This window comes from Pezoporus flaviventris, unplaced genomic scaffold, assembly GCF_033815535.1.
Source record: "Pezoporus flaviventris isolate CSIRO_AGI_PZ_B2104156 unplaced genomic scaffold, CSIRO_AGI_Pfla_v1 ptg000312l, whole genome shotgun sequence".
NCBI classification, from domain to species: Eukaryota; Metazoa; Chordata; class Aves; order Psittaciformes; family Psittacidae; genus Pezoporus; species Pezoporus flaviventris.
The window spans coordinates 300,782-314,751 of NW_026892859.1; the positions used below are offsets into that span (position 1 = coordinate 300,782).

General features: G+C 54.2%; 1 protein-coding gene and 1 long non-coding RNA gene across 5 annotated transcripts in view; both read left to right on the forward strand.

Annotated features, from left to right (window-relative positions):
* Window positions 1-10,482, forward strand: part of LOC133263401 (uncharacterized) — a 31,832-nt gene extending 21,350 nt beyond the window's left edge. For 2 of the 4 annotated variants that reach the window (XM_061443153.1, XM_061443155.1), the window contains 3 exons: window positions 9,692-9,962; window positions 10,101-10,203; window positions 10,309-10,482. In XM_061443153.1, the coding sequence (XP_061299137.1) occupies window positions 9,692-9,962; window positions 10,101-10,203; window positions 10,309-10,463 (529 nt within the window). In that variant the 3' untranslated portion in view covers window positions 10,464-10,482. The remainder of the gene's footprint in view (window positions 1-9,691; window positions 9,963-10,100; window positions 10,204-10,308) is intronic. The other 2 variants (XM_061443154.1, XM_061443158.1) reach the window with 1 other exon arrangement.
* Window positions 4,836-5,298, forward strand: LOC133263405 (uncharacterized). Its single transcript, XR_009741483.1, has 3 exons — window positions 4,836-4,914; window positions 5,019-5,098; window positions 5,179-5,298. It is a non-coding gene; the product is annotated as an uncharacterized LOC133263405 (long non-coding RNA).
* Window positions 10,483-13,970: the final 3,488 nt, after the last annotated feature.

Below are 13,970 nucleotides of genomic sequence, written 5' to 3' on the forward strand. Positions count from 1 at the left end.
TTGCATCGCGTCATAGCCCATGGCATCTCATTGTGTCTCATCTCATCGTGTCTCATCTCATCCCATCTCATCTCATTACATTGCATTGCATTCCATTGCATCTCATCGCATCGCATCACATCCCATTGCATCTCATCACATCTCATGTCATTGCATCGCATTGAATCCCGTCGCATCGCGTCACATCTCATCGCATCACATTGCATCGCATTGCATCCCATTGCATCTCCTCCCATTGCATCTCATCGCATCTGATCTCATCAATTCTCATGTCATCTCATCGCATCTCATCTCATTGCATCCCGTTGCATCTCCTCGCATCTGATCTCATCAATTTTCATGTCATCTCATCACATTGCATTGCATCGCATTCCAATGCATCTCATCGCATCACATCCCATTGCATCTCTTCGCATCCCATTGCATCTCATCACATCTGTCGTGGTTTAAACCCTAGCCAGACAGCTTGTTCACTCACTCCCAGTGAGCGGTGCCGGGCTGAGAGCAATCGAGGCCCCCACTCGGGGCTCTCCCCTTCCCCGCTCCCGGAGGAACGGGGAGGAGGATCAAAAGAGTGCAACTCCCATGAGCTGAGACAAGCAACCAATGTACGACACAAATCACCACCGCTACTACCAACGACAACAATGATAAGAGAAAATAACAAGGGAAGAGAATACGATACCACCGGCCAAGAAACGAGTCCCACCTGGAAACCCGTGTCCTTCTGCGTAACTCCCTGTTACCACCCCCCCCCCCAAGGAATGATGGACTGTGGTATGGAATACCTCTTTGGCTAGCCTGGGTCAGGCGCCCCGTCTCTGCTTCCTCACAGCTTCCCCTCCTCCCTGGCAGAGCATGAGCCTCACAAAGTCCTTGGTCAGGGTAAACATCACTTAGCAACAACCGAAAACATCGGTATCACCAGCACTGTTCCCAGGCTGGAAGTCAAAACACAGCACTGCACCAGCTACCACGAAGGAGAAACATGACTGCTACTGCTGAACCCAGGACAACATCGCATCTCATCTCATCGCATCTGTTGTCATCGCATCACATCCTATTGCATCTCATTGCATCTTGTGTCATTGCATCGCATCGAATCCCGTCGCATCTCATCGCATCACATCACATCACAAAACATCGGTATCACCAGCACTGTTCCCAGGCTGGAAGTCAAAACACAGCACTGCACCAGCTACCACGAAGGAGAAACATGACTGCTACTGCTGAACCCAGGACAGCATTGCATCTCATCTCATCGCATCTCTTGTCATCGCATCACATCCTATTGCATCTCATTGCATCTCATGTCATTGCGTCGCATCGCATCCCATTTCATCTCATCGTACCTAATTAATCGCATCGCGTCTCATCGCGTCACATCTCATCTCGTCACATCACATCTCATCTCGTCACATCGCATCCCTTCCCATCCCATCCCAATGCCTCCCATCCCATCGCATCCCAACCCATCCCAATCCATGTCTCCTCTCTCCTCTCCTCTCCTCTCCTCTCCTCTCCTCTCCTCTCCTCTCCTCTCCTCTCCTCTCCTCTCCTTTCTCTCCTCTCCTCATTTCACAGCATATGATGAGGATAGGAGAGAGGAGATGAGTATGCTGCAGAATATGATATTGTATCATATAGCGTATTATAGCATCTCATACCATATCAAAGCATAGCATAGCATATCTTATACAGCATATTATGTTTTATCATGTTATATCATGTTACCATATGATATCATTTGATTATATTTAATTTCATTTCATTTCATTTCCATTTCATGTCCGTTTAATGTCATTTTGTTTAATTTCATTTCATCCTCCTCATCCCTTAGCATATCTTGTATTGTATGATGTAACATATTATGTTTTATCATGTTATATCATGTTACATCACATTATAGCATCATATAATTTCATTTCCATTTCATTGCATTTAATTTCTTTTCATCCTCGTCATTTTCTTTCCTCTCTAAAAATATTATCGTGTATCATATCATGTCATATTTTATCATATTTATCATATCATAATCTATCGTATCTGATCATGTCATACCACCCTATCATATCATATATCATATTATAGCATATCATAGAATATCATATCTTATCAAACCATATCATAGCATATCATGCATACTATGCCATACCGTACCATACCATATCATATAATTTGATTATATTTAATTTAATTTAATTTCATTTCCATTTCATGTCCATTTGATGTCATTGTGTTTAATTTCATTTCATCCTCCTCATCTCATAGCATATCTCATATCATATCACGTAACATATTATGTTTTATCGTGTTATATCATGTTACATCATGTTACACTGTCATATCAGATCATATAATTTAATTTCATTTCCATTTCATTGCATTTGGTTTCATTTCTCCATCTCCTCATTTTCTCTCCAAATATATTGTATCATGTAATACCATATCACATTATATATCATATATCATATATCATATATCATGTCATAATCTATCATATTATAACCTATCCTATCATTTTATTTCATTTCATTTCCCTTTCATGTCGTATCATTTTACATTACATCATAATTTAATTTCATATCATTTCCATTCTGTTTCCATCCACATCATGTATTCTCACGCTATATCAAACCATGTTCTGTTATAGCATCATATCAGTTCGCGTCATTTCATCCTCCTTCTCATTTCATCTCACCACAACTCCTCTAAACGTGTCTCATCTGTAGCATCCCATTTCATCTCATTCATCTCCTCTCTTCTCTTCCGCTCTCTGAAAATGTATCATTTCATATCTTATCATATCATGATATAATTTCATTTCCATTTGATGTCATTTCATTTCGTTTCATTTCATTTCATTTCATTTCATTTCATTTCATTTCATTTCATTTCATTTCATCCTTCTCCTCTCCTCTCCTCTCCTCTCCTCTCCTAAATCCCATTCTGTCCCTCCCCTTCCCATCCCAATCCCACCCCATCCCTTCCTATTTTATTCCATCCCATCCCCCTTGTGCGTGACTGAACTGCAATGAGCCTGGACTGTCCATGCTTTGACTGATTGCTGTGAGGAACTGGACTGGGACTCTTGACTATTAAATTGGACATGATGAAAGAATCTGTTCATAATAGATTGATTTGTGTTTGGGCCCCACAAGGGTTTCAATGCCTCAGTACTGCTCTTCAAATGAGGTTTCAGCATTACAGATGGGAAACTGATAGGAGATGGGGCTTATGGGATCTACGTGCATGCTGTGAGGCTCCAGGGGGGGAATTATAAGCTGTTAATCAAACCCACGCTTAATTGCAAGCTGTAGATTGGGAGCTCTGTGTTGAGAGCAAGATGGAGCTGGTTCTTCAAGGCAATGAAGTGCAGTCCCTCTCCAGCATCCTTGTAACCCCCTTCAGGCACTGGAAGCTGCTCGGAGGTCTCTTCTGCATCCCAACTCTTCTCAGCCTGGCTCTCAGCAGCTTCCTTCAAGGGGCTTCCATCACCTGCAGCAGCTCTCCTGATGTAGCACCCTCCATGGCTACCACAGACCCCTACAGCTCTGCCACCACCCACCCACCCCCCGGCCCCACAGCTTCTGTGTCTTCACATTGAGGTCCTGGTTCACCTCAGTCCCAGGCCTCTCCATCATTCCCAACATTCCCACTGCCCCCCAGTAGCCCTGGTACCCTTAAAGCATCCCGTAACCCTTCTGGTACCCAGAAACCCACCCTGCCCCAGCCATCTCCATCCATCCCAGTAGCCGTAAGCCAACCCAAAATTACAGGGTACCCCAAACCCCATCTTTATTGAGCCCCATAAGGAAGGGTCCCCACACCCAGCATGTTGGGGTACAGGGATGCTGCTTTGGGTGACAGCCCCAGCTCATGGCCCTGCAGCAGGCTCTCCCACAGCCTCAGTCTAGAACCCAGCTGGGTCACCATGGCAACGGGTCAACACGGGGCCCTTTGTGACCTCATTTGTGTCACCCTACTTGAGTGCTTTGGTGAGGGGAGCAGACAGTGACAGGACAGAGCAGGAGGAAGGAGCCACTGGGTTGCTTCTGAGCTCAAGCCCTGTTGGTTTGGTCCAAGATTTCCCCTTCGCTATCCCGATCCCTTTCCTGCATCCTGTGGGATGATGGAGAGAGCCTCCAGATCCCCCCGGCAGGCTTGGGAGAGGGATGAGGCTCGGGAGGAGAGCATCTCTTCATTGGAGCCCTATGAGGAATCCGTGGCTGTGCCATTGAGGACTGGTGAGTGTTGGTGTGGGAGCAGGACAAGGGGTGATGGGTTCAGACTGGAAGAGGGGAAGTTCCGCTTGGATAGAAGGAAGTTGTTCCCTATGGAGGAGGTGAGGTGCTGGCACAGGGTGGATGCTCCATCCACGGCCAGGTTGGACACAGCCTTGGTGACATCGGATCCTAGAGCCATAGAAGGGGTTGGGATGGAAAACCCAGTGGGTGATCTGCGGGTCCTTTCCAACCCAACCCATTCTATGATTCCATGACTTTATGACCAGCACCACTTTCCTTGGATGCTGGCAGGGGAGCAGAGCTTCCTCTGCTCTCCAAACCTCTCCTCTTCCTCCATTAGATGACAGCTGGTTACCCGTGTACGCACTGGAGCGGGGCAATGTGAAGCGCATCGAGGCCTTTGTCAACACCCCAACCACGGTGAGCACAGCCATTGTGATGCTGATGGGCGCTGTTGGGTGCTGCCTTCAACCCTAGCACTCTGGTACCCCCGTCCCTTCTCACGCTCCCTGTTTGTGCCTCCATCCTCCCTGGTTTCCAGTCTGAGCTTGAAAAGGTTGCATTCCTTGAGAGCGTCTGCTCCCTGCTGAGCACAGCCAGGATCTGCGGCTTGCAACAGGGCCTGGATGTCTTCTGCCGTAAGAACCAACTCACAGAGACCATCCAGGTGAAGGGACCCCCATGGGGATGCTATGGGGCAAAGGGCTCCAGCACCCAATGAGGGCAGCATTGGTGGACTCCCAGGTCCCTTATCCCCATTGTGCCCTATAGACACTGCTCCAAGAGCAGCCCACGGACCGGCTGCGCACGGAGGTGCGGCATCTCGCCATGGATGCGATAGCGGAACTGAGGTACCACAACTGCGCATCCCTCCTGAGGACCCCACTGCTCCCATCACAAGCATCCAACCGGAGCCTTCTTCCCTGTGCAGCTCAGTGCAGTCAGGGCTTGCGGACCAAGGGAGAGGCCTCTTAGAGACCTGCTTCAGGAGCGTCTTCTTCCTGCCTCCGAAAGAGGAGTTTTCAAGCCTGGATACCTACTACTACGTCCACGTAAGAAGCTCCAGGAGCCCGCAGTTCCCTTTGGAGCACTGGGGCAGCGGGATACCCATGGTTGAAGCCCTGTTGGTACCCAAAGGGCTCTGCTCTGTCCCTGCAGGCACTGCAGTCCATGAATAACATGCTCCGGAGCCTGATGCTCAACTCTCCTGACCCCAGGGGCGGCGAGGAGCTGCAGAGCATCCTGCAGGTCTGGCCTGCGTGGAGCGCGGTGCATGGGGGCTGCTCCTCACCCATGGGGCCCCCCCAGAGCCATGGGCCCCCCCTTTCCTGGGTAACCCAAGGCCCTCCTGGAACACAGGGGCTGCAGGCGGTGGTGGCCGCTGCCCGCAGAGCTCAGGGTAGGGACCCCACATCAGGAGACTGAGCCCCCCCCCCGTGATGGGGTCTTTGCTGCCTCCTGGCACCATGGGCCCATGGACTGGTTCCCTTGCCCTGAACTGTTGCATGAAGAGGTCTTTAGAGGAGGAACTTCTCTGTTATAGATATATGTGTATATATGTATATATATATGTGTGTATATTTGTATACATATGTATATGTGTGTATATGTATACCGCCCCTGGAAGCGGGGCCGTGCCTTGGTCCTTGCGGCCGGGGCATCCCCCACAGCGAGGGGACCAAGCCCTCACCCCCTGCATCCCTTCCCGTGCCGCTGCCTCCATCCCTGCCCGCCCCGCGGTGATGCTCAGCGGGAGCTGCAATGGAAGCGGGGGGGATCCAGCCCCTGCCGCAGCTCCGGGGCTCACCCACGGCTTCTGCCCCTGCCCAGCTCCTGCTGCGCTTCAGCGGCTCCCGAAGCCCCGCCGTGAGGGAGAGGGCCCTGGGCAGGATCGCGGCCCTGACCCAGCTGCTGCGGCACCACCGCACACTGAGGGTAAGGACCCGGCAGGACCGAGGCGGGCGGCAGCGACCCCAGCACGGGGAGACGGGGACCTGCAGAGCATCCTGAGTCTGCCTGCTCCTGCCCCTTCTCCTGCCTCTGCCTCTATCCCTGCTCCTGCCCCTTCTCCTGCCTCTGCCTCTGTCCCTGCTCCTGCTCCTGCCCCTTCTCCTGCCTCTGCCCCTGTCCCTGCTCCTGCCCCTTCTCCTGCCTCTGCCTCTGTCCCTGCTCCTGCTCCTGCCCCTTCTCCTGCCTCTGCCCCTGTCCCTGCTCCTGCCCCTTCTCCTGCCTCTGCCCCTGTCCCTGCTCCTGCTCCTTCTCCTGCCTCTGCCCCTGTCCCTGCTCCTGCCCCTTCTCCTGCCTCTGCCTCTGTCCCTGCTCCTGCCCCTTCTCCTGCCTCTGCCCCTGTCCCTGCTCCTGCCCCTTCTCCTGCCTCTGCCTCTATCCCTGCTCCTGCCCCTTCTCCTGCCTCTGCCCCTGTCCCTGCTCCTGCCCCTGCTCCTGCCCCTGTCCCTGCTCCTGCCCCTTCTCCTGCCTCTGCCTCTGTCCCTGCTCCTGCCCCTGCCCCTTCTCCTGCCTCTGCCTCTTCTCCTGCCTCTGCCTCTTCTCCTGCCTCTGCCTCTGTCCCTGCTCCTGCTCCTGCCCCTTCTCCTGCCTCTGCCTCTGCCCCTGTCCCTGCTCCTGCCCCTTCTCCTGCCTCTGCCTCTGTCCCTGCTCCTGCCCCTGCTCCTGCTCCTGCCCCTCCCCTTCTCCTGCCTCTGCTCCTGTCCCTGCTCTTGCCTCTGACCCTGCTCCTGCTCCTTTCTTCTTCTCCTTCTTCTTCTCCTTCTTCTCCTTCTTCTCTTTCTTCTCCTTCTCCTCCTCTTTGTCCTTCTCTTTTCTTTCCTCCTCATTCTTTGGGTGCTTCACCTTTTGTTCAAGTTCTTTCTCCCTCCCCAAAACCTGTACCTGACCTGGATCAGCCTCTTCATCCCTGTCCCCCCACAGGAGCTCCCAGTCCCTCTCCTGGGCCAGCTCCTGGGCCACCTCCTCCTCTTCCACTATGCCAAGGACAGGACAAGCTCCCTGGCCCTGGATGCTCTTTGCAGCCTCCATCAGTACCTCCTGCAGCAGAAAGGTACCAGAGGCCATGATGGCCCCCCCCCCCGACCCCTCCCTGTCTCCCATTTACTCTCCTGTGTTCCACTGACTCCCCTGTGTCCCACTGACTCTCCTGTATCCCATTGACTCGCCTGTGTTCCATTGACTCGCCTGTGTCCCACTGACTCTCCTGTATCCCATTGACTCTCCTGTGTCACATTGACTCTCCTGTGTCACATTGACTCCCCTGTGTCCCATTGACTCTCCTGTGTCCCATTGACTCTCCTGTGTCCCATTGACTCTCCTGTGTCCCATTGACTCTCCTGTGTCCCATTGACTCTCCTGGGTCCCATTGACTCTCCTGGGTCCCATTGACTCTCCTGTATCCCATTGACTCTCCTGTGTCCCATTGACTCTCCTGTGTCCCATTGACTCTCCTGTGTCCCATTGACTCCCCTGTATCCCATTGACTCCCCTGTGTCCCATTGACTCTCCTGTGTCCCCCTTGCTCTTCAGAAAGGCCAAAGCCAGAGCATGAAGTGGAAAAGCTCAGATGGGGTGAAAAAACCAGCCAATACCTCACCATGGTAATGGAGCTCCCCCCAGTGCTGGACCCTATGGTGGGATGCTTCCCCAAGCAGGGACAACGCTCACGCTCCCAACCTTCCTCTCATAGAGGTTTGCAGGCTCCCTTTATCCATGGGAGAGGACGGACATGGTCTGCGTGGTCATTGAGGCCATGAAGGACTCGAGCATCTTCAACAGGAGGGTGGCAGAGGACATCCTGGAGCTGGTCCTGAGCGACCTCGACTTCTGGCTGGCCGAGGTGGGTGGCCCATGGCTGCGTTCCCATCCCCTTCGGTCCTTCCTCCTCCATCCCAAACCTAGGAGGGGTCTTGGGTACAAAGATGCAGCAGAGATGGATGGGGAATCCGGTCCCAGCACCATCCTCGCCTGTTCTTCCTCTTCCAGATGTCCAGTGTCGTGAGGAGCATCTATGAATGCCTGCGGAATAGCAGCAGGGAAGAGACACGGAGAATGATGGACAGGCTCCTCATCCTGATGGCCATCAAGCACCCGAGGGCATTGGCGGTCAACATGGTCCTCAACGTGCCCTTGACAGACAGGTACCAGCCTTGAGGGCTTGGTCCCTACGGCCACCAGACCCAAGGACCAAGGGCAATGGATGATCTTAAGGCCTTTCCTATGATGTTGAAGAGCGCGTCCCTTCATCCCATCCCATGGCATTGGGTCTGGAACTGGAAGATCTTAAGGCCCTTTCCATGATGCTATGACATCCCTAAGGAGCAGGTCCCTCCATGCCACCCCATGGCATTGGAGTTTTAATTGGATGATCTTACGGCCCTTTCCATAGTGCTATGATATCTCTGAGGAGCGGGTCCCTGCATCCCACTCCATGGGGAGCACCACCACTAACCCCCATAGAGCATCCCATGGGATGTGTGGACCACGCTGACTCAGCGCCCTGCCTTCCAGCGCTGATGTGGACATGTGGGAGACGGTCCTGACCATATCCAAGACTTCGGAGGCCCTACGGGAGCTGCTGGGGGTGCTTCAGGACACCCGGGACACCTCCATCCCCAACTTCGTTGTGAGTACCCAAAGGGCCCTGATGGCCTCCCATGAGCCCTGCAGGCTCGGTGGGGTCTCAATGCCTGTGTTTGCCTTTAGCCCATGGCCTCCGGTGCTGGTGGTTCTGAGGGTGCTGAGAACCCCCAGAGCCTGATGACAGCGTCCGTGCTGCTGGAAAGCCTCTTGAAGCTGTCGGAGAAACCTGTCTTGGTGAGCGGGGCATGGCCATGGGGCAGAACATGGGCATGGGGCAGGGCACGATCATGGAGAACCCGCTTGGCCATGGAGCAGGGCACAGACACGGGGCAGGGCATGGGCATGGGGGGCCCTCTTGGCCAAGGCTCATGGGGAGACCTCTTGGCCACGGGTCAGGGCATGGCCATAGGGACCCCTCTTGGCCATGACCTTGGTGACCACAGCCTTGGGTCAAGGCCTCCCCACAAGGAGCCCCCACCTCTTCCTGCAGGCAAGGAAACTGCAGCGGCTCCTGCCCCACATCATGCACGGGCTCTGGGATGCTGAGGATGAGCTCAGGATAAAAGCCCTGATGATCGTATGGAACGTGATGGGTCACCTCCCGAGGAAGGCGGCCAGCCCCATTGCCGTGGGGCTGGTGCAGGACATCCAGCCCCTCTTTGATGGAGTAAGGGCTGCGTGGGACCCCTGCGGCGATTTGGAGCTCACATGGGGATGGCTCCAGGGCTTCACATCCCATCTGGATCTGCCTAAGTGCCCCCTTTTCCTCCTTGCCTCCAGGGATGCAGCCTGCTCCGGGAGCTCTCCATCCACGTGCTCTGGCTCCTGCTGGAGTCAGTGTTCGGTCGTGACAGGAGGAGGATGAGGAGCAAAACCTGGGATCTGCTGCTCCCGCTCTTCTTCCACATGAGCGACCAAAGCCGCAGCGTGGCTGAGGTACGGACCTGCCCCATCCCCCCGTATCCCACATTCCCAAGGGTGGGATCATCCCCAAGGTGCCGTCTCCCATCCCATCCTGTGCAGGCTTCCCGGGGAGCTCTCCTTGCTGCGGCGACGCTCCTGGAATGGGAAGAGCTCCGGCGCCTATTGAAGACGAGGCAGATGTGGAGGGTTGCAGAGTGCTTGGTATGGACCCTGCATCCATTCCTGCTCCCATTGGAACCCCTTGGACCGCTCTGCCCATCCCACATCCAGATGGGAAAGGGAGCGTTGGGACTGCTCCAGCCAATGGGGGCGTTCTGTAGCATCCCATTCCTTCTGCAGCTGGAGCGGAGCAGGAAGAGGGCTCAGGGATACCTGGACCAGAGCCTGCGGTACCTGCAGGATGCTCAGGTCCCCCTGCAAGAGGCAGCCGTCAGGTTCATTGGTGAGCTCCTGGGGTCCCCATCCTGGTCCCCACCTCTGCACCCCTGATGGATCCCGATGGATCCCTGATGGATGCTGATGGATCTCAATCTATCCCTGTGCCTAGGATTGGCCGCACGGCCCCTCAGAGGGAAAAGCCCATGGAAGCTGCAGCAGATCTGCAGAGGTGAGGAGGGAGCTGTGGCTGGGGGGATGCTGTTGGCTACGGAGGGGCTCATCCCGCTCTCTTTGGATCACAGCTCTGGAAGCGCTGCTGGATGAGGGCGATCCCGGCCTCTGTACCCTGGCAGCACAGACTGTGCTCATCCTCAGGACCCCACCAGCGCAGCGGAGCCTGGGATCCCGCCTGCGGGCGCTCTGCTGCTGGGAATGCTGCAGTTTTCCTTAGGGAAAAAGATGGCAGAGACAGACCCGGACCGAGGAGCTCTGGAGACCGAAGGGCATCGCCTCCGCCATCCCATTCCCTGCTCTCCATCTCTGATGGCATCCAGGCAGCACACGCTCCAAACGTGATTCCCCGTTACCCCGCAATGAAGATGAAGTGATTCCTTCTGGGCTTCCCTGCTTCCATGGATGAGCAGAGGTGGTGGCGCTGTGGAAGGAAACGGTGTTCCCAAAGGAATTTGGTCCATTATAACGCTAACAGTCACGCATCAGCATCGCAATCCCCCCTCGCTTCCGTTGAGTGCACCCGGGTACCCCGGTGTGGTCCCCCCTGCTCTGCCTCTTGGTAACGCCCACTGGATAAAGCCACGCCCCACAAGCGGCCCAGCCAATCATAGCTTGCCCCATCCGTCTTGGCCACGCCCATCCTGTGGGCGGGCTCATAGGGCATGAAACGCAGGGGGGCATCCCCCCCACTACCCAAAATGGGGGACACCTCCCCCAAAATGGGATCTCAGCTCCCCAAAATGGGGGGGACCCCAACACCCAAAATTACATAGCCCTCCGCCCCCAAGCCCCTCAGAATGGTCACGACCCCCCTTTTCTACCCCTCCCTTACAGAACAAACCACTGGTGGGGGGGGGGGGGGGGGGCAGCAGTTTTATTCCTATCAGCATCAAAACGGGGGGCAGGGGAATTAAATAAGATCATGGGGACGTAGGAAATAATATACATAGAGGAGGGGGAATGATTTGGGGGGGGGGCAATGAGGGGTCACAGTGACGCCCCTCCCCGTGGAGAAAATAGGTAGAAAAAGGCAAGATTTGGGGTTGGAAAGGCGCCATTTATACAAATATATTGAGGGGAAGGGTGTTAAACCCATTGGTTTCCACTAGGAAATAATTTCGGGGGAGGGGAAGAAAGTGCTGGAAGAGCCTAATTATTAATTAGCATATTATTAATTATTATTATTAAGGATTTGGCCTCAAAATGAGGGGCTGGGGGGGGCTCCTGCCCCCCCTTATTGCCTTGAATGGTATTGTCCCATTCTACCCCCCCCTCCCCGGGGTTATGAGGGGGGCAAAGGGGATGTATGGGGGTGAGGGTGGAGCCCTATAGGGGAGCCTCACCCCTATAGGAAGGCCTCAGGCCCATAGAGAAAGCTTGAACCCCATAGCAAAGGCTCAGCCTATAGGGAAGGGTCAGCCCCATAGGGAAGCCTGAACCCCATAGGGAAGGCTCAGCCCTATGGGGAAGGCTCAGCCCCATAGGAAAGGCTTGAGCCCCATAGGGAGCTTCTGAACCCCGTAGAAAAGCCCCCAGCACCATAGAGATGGATACACTCAGTCCCCTGTGGAGGTTTGTGGCCCCATAAGGGCTGGTCCTCAGCCCCACAGGGAGGGTCCTGGCCCCATCGAGAGGCTCTCAGCCCCATACGGATGCCCTCTACCCTATAGAGAAGGTCCTCAGTGCCATATGGAAGCACATATCAGACCGAGGGCCTCCATATGGGATCACAAGCATGGTCCCATAGAGTTACATTTGGTCCCATAGAGAGGCCCCTCGTCATGTATGGAAGCCCATGGCCCCATATGGAAGCTCATGGCCCATATGGAAGCTCATGGCCCCATTTGAAAGCCCTCAGCCCAATGTAGATGCTCGTGGTCCAATCTGGAGGCCCCATGTCACATACGGAAGCTCACAGTCCCATATGGAGGCCCTCGCTCCTACATGGAGGTCCTCAGGGTCATATAGAGGCCCATAGCTACATATGGAGGCCCTCAGCCCTAAGCTCTAGATGGATGCTTGTGGTCCCATATGGAGGCCCTTGGTCTGATACGGATGCTGCTGGTTCCATGTTGTATATGGATGCTGCTCGTAGGCCCATAGAGAGCCCCTCAGCCTCGTATAGAGGCCCTCAGTCCTAGATGGATGCTAGTGGTCCTGTATGGAAGCCCCGTGTCCTATATGGATGCTCCTAACTCCATAAGGATGCTCCTAACCCCATAAGGATGCTCCTAACCCCATAGGGATACCCTTGGTCCCATCTAGACCCCCTCAGCCCCATAGGGTGGTCCATAGGAGGACACAGCATCCCCTATATGAGTCCCATGAGGCATCTCCTCTGGCTTCATCCACTCCAGGCACTGGAGATGCCAAGTGTTCCTCATGGAATCCCAGTGTCCCCCTATGGAATCCCAGTGTCCCCCTATGGAATCCCAGTGCTCCCTATGGAATCCCGGTGTCCAAGGGGGGTCCCCAGTGTCCTATGGGGGCGTCACAGCTCCTCTTTGTCCACAGTACCGGAGAAGATCCAAGATCCTTAATGTCCCTTGTGGAACTGCAGCATCCCCATATGGAATCACAGCATTCCTATGGAACGGCAGTGTTCCCTATGGAATCCAGGCATTCCAATGAGGGTCACAGCTCCTCTTTGTCCACGGTGGCAAAGAAGATGCAAGATCCTCAGTGGAACTGCGGTGTCTCCCTATGGAATTCCAGTGTTCCCTATGGAATGGCAGTGTTCCCTATGGAATCCCGGCATCCCTATGGCAGTCCCAGCTCCTTCTTGCCCACGGTGCTGGAGAAGACCCAAGATCCTCAGTGTCCCTTATGGAACTGCAGCGTCCCCCTATGGAATCCCAGCATTCCAACGGCAGTCACAGCTCCTCCTTGTGCATGGTGCTGGAGAAGATGTGTGATCCTCGGTGTCCCTTATGGAACCGCAGCATTTCCCTATGGAATCCCAGCATTCCCTATGGAATGACGCTGTTCCCTGTGGAATGCCATTGTCACGGTGGGGGTCACAACTCCTCCTTGTCCACAGTGACAGAGAAGCTGTGAGATCCTCAGTGTCCCATATGGAACTGAAGCGTCTCCCTATGGGATCTCAGCATTCCCTATGGAATGGCAGCATTCCCTATGGAATGACTGTGTTCCCTATGGAATGCCATTGGCCTGGGGGGGATCACAGCTCCTCCTATGGGATACAGGGTCAGACCCCCAAAACAGCCCCCAAAAGCCCCAAACCACCACCAGAACACCCCAAAACCATCTCAAAAACACCCCCCAAAACCCCAACACCACCTTCTCATGCTTCTCCTACGGGATACACAGTCAGTGGCCCAAAACACACCATAAACACCCCAAAAACACACTAAAACACCCCCAAAACACCACACCAAAACCACCTCAAAACACCCAAAAAAACACCTTGTCCTGCTTCTCCTATGGGATACAGGATCAGAGACCCAAAACAGCACATAAACACACCAAAAAACCCCCAAAACACCCCAAAACCACCTTGTCCTGCTTCTCCTATGGGTACAGGTCAGAGCCCAATTGTCCTGGGTTCAGCAGTAGCAGTCATGTTTCTCCTTCGTG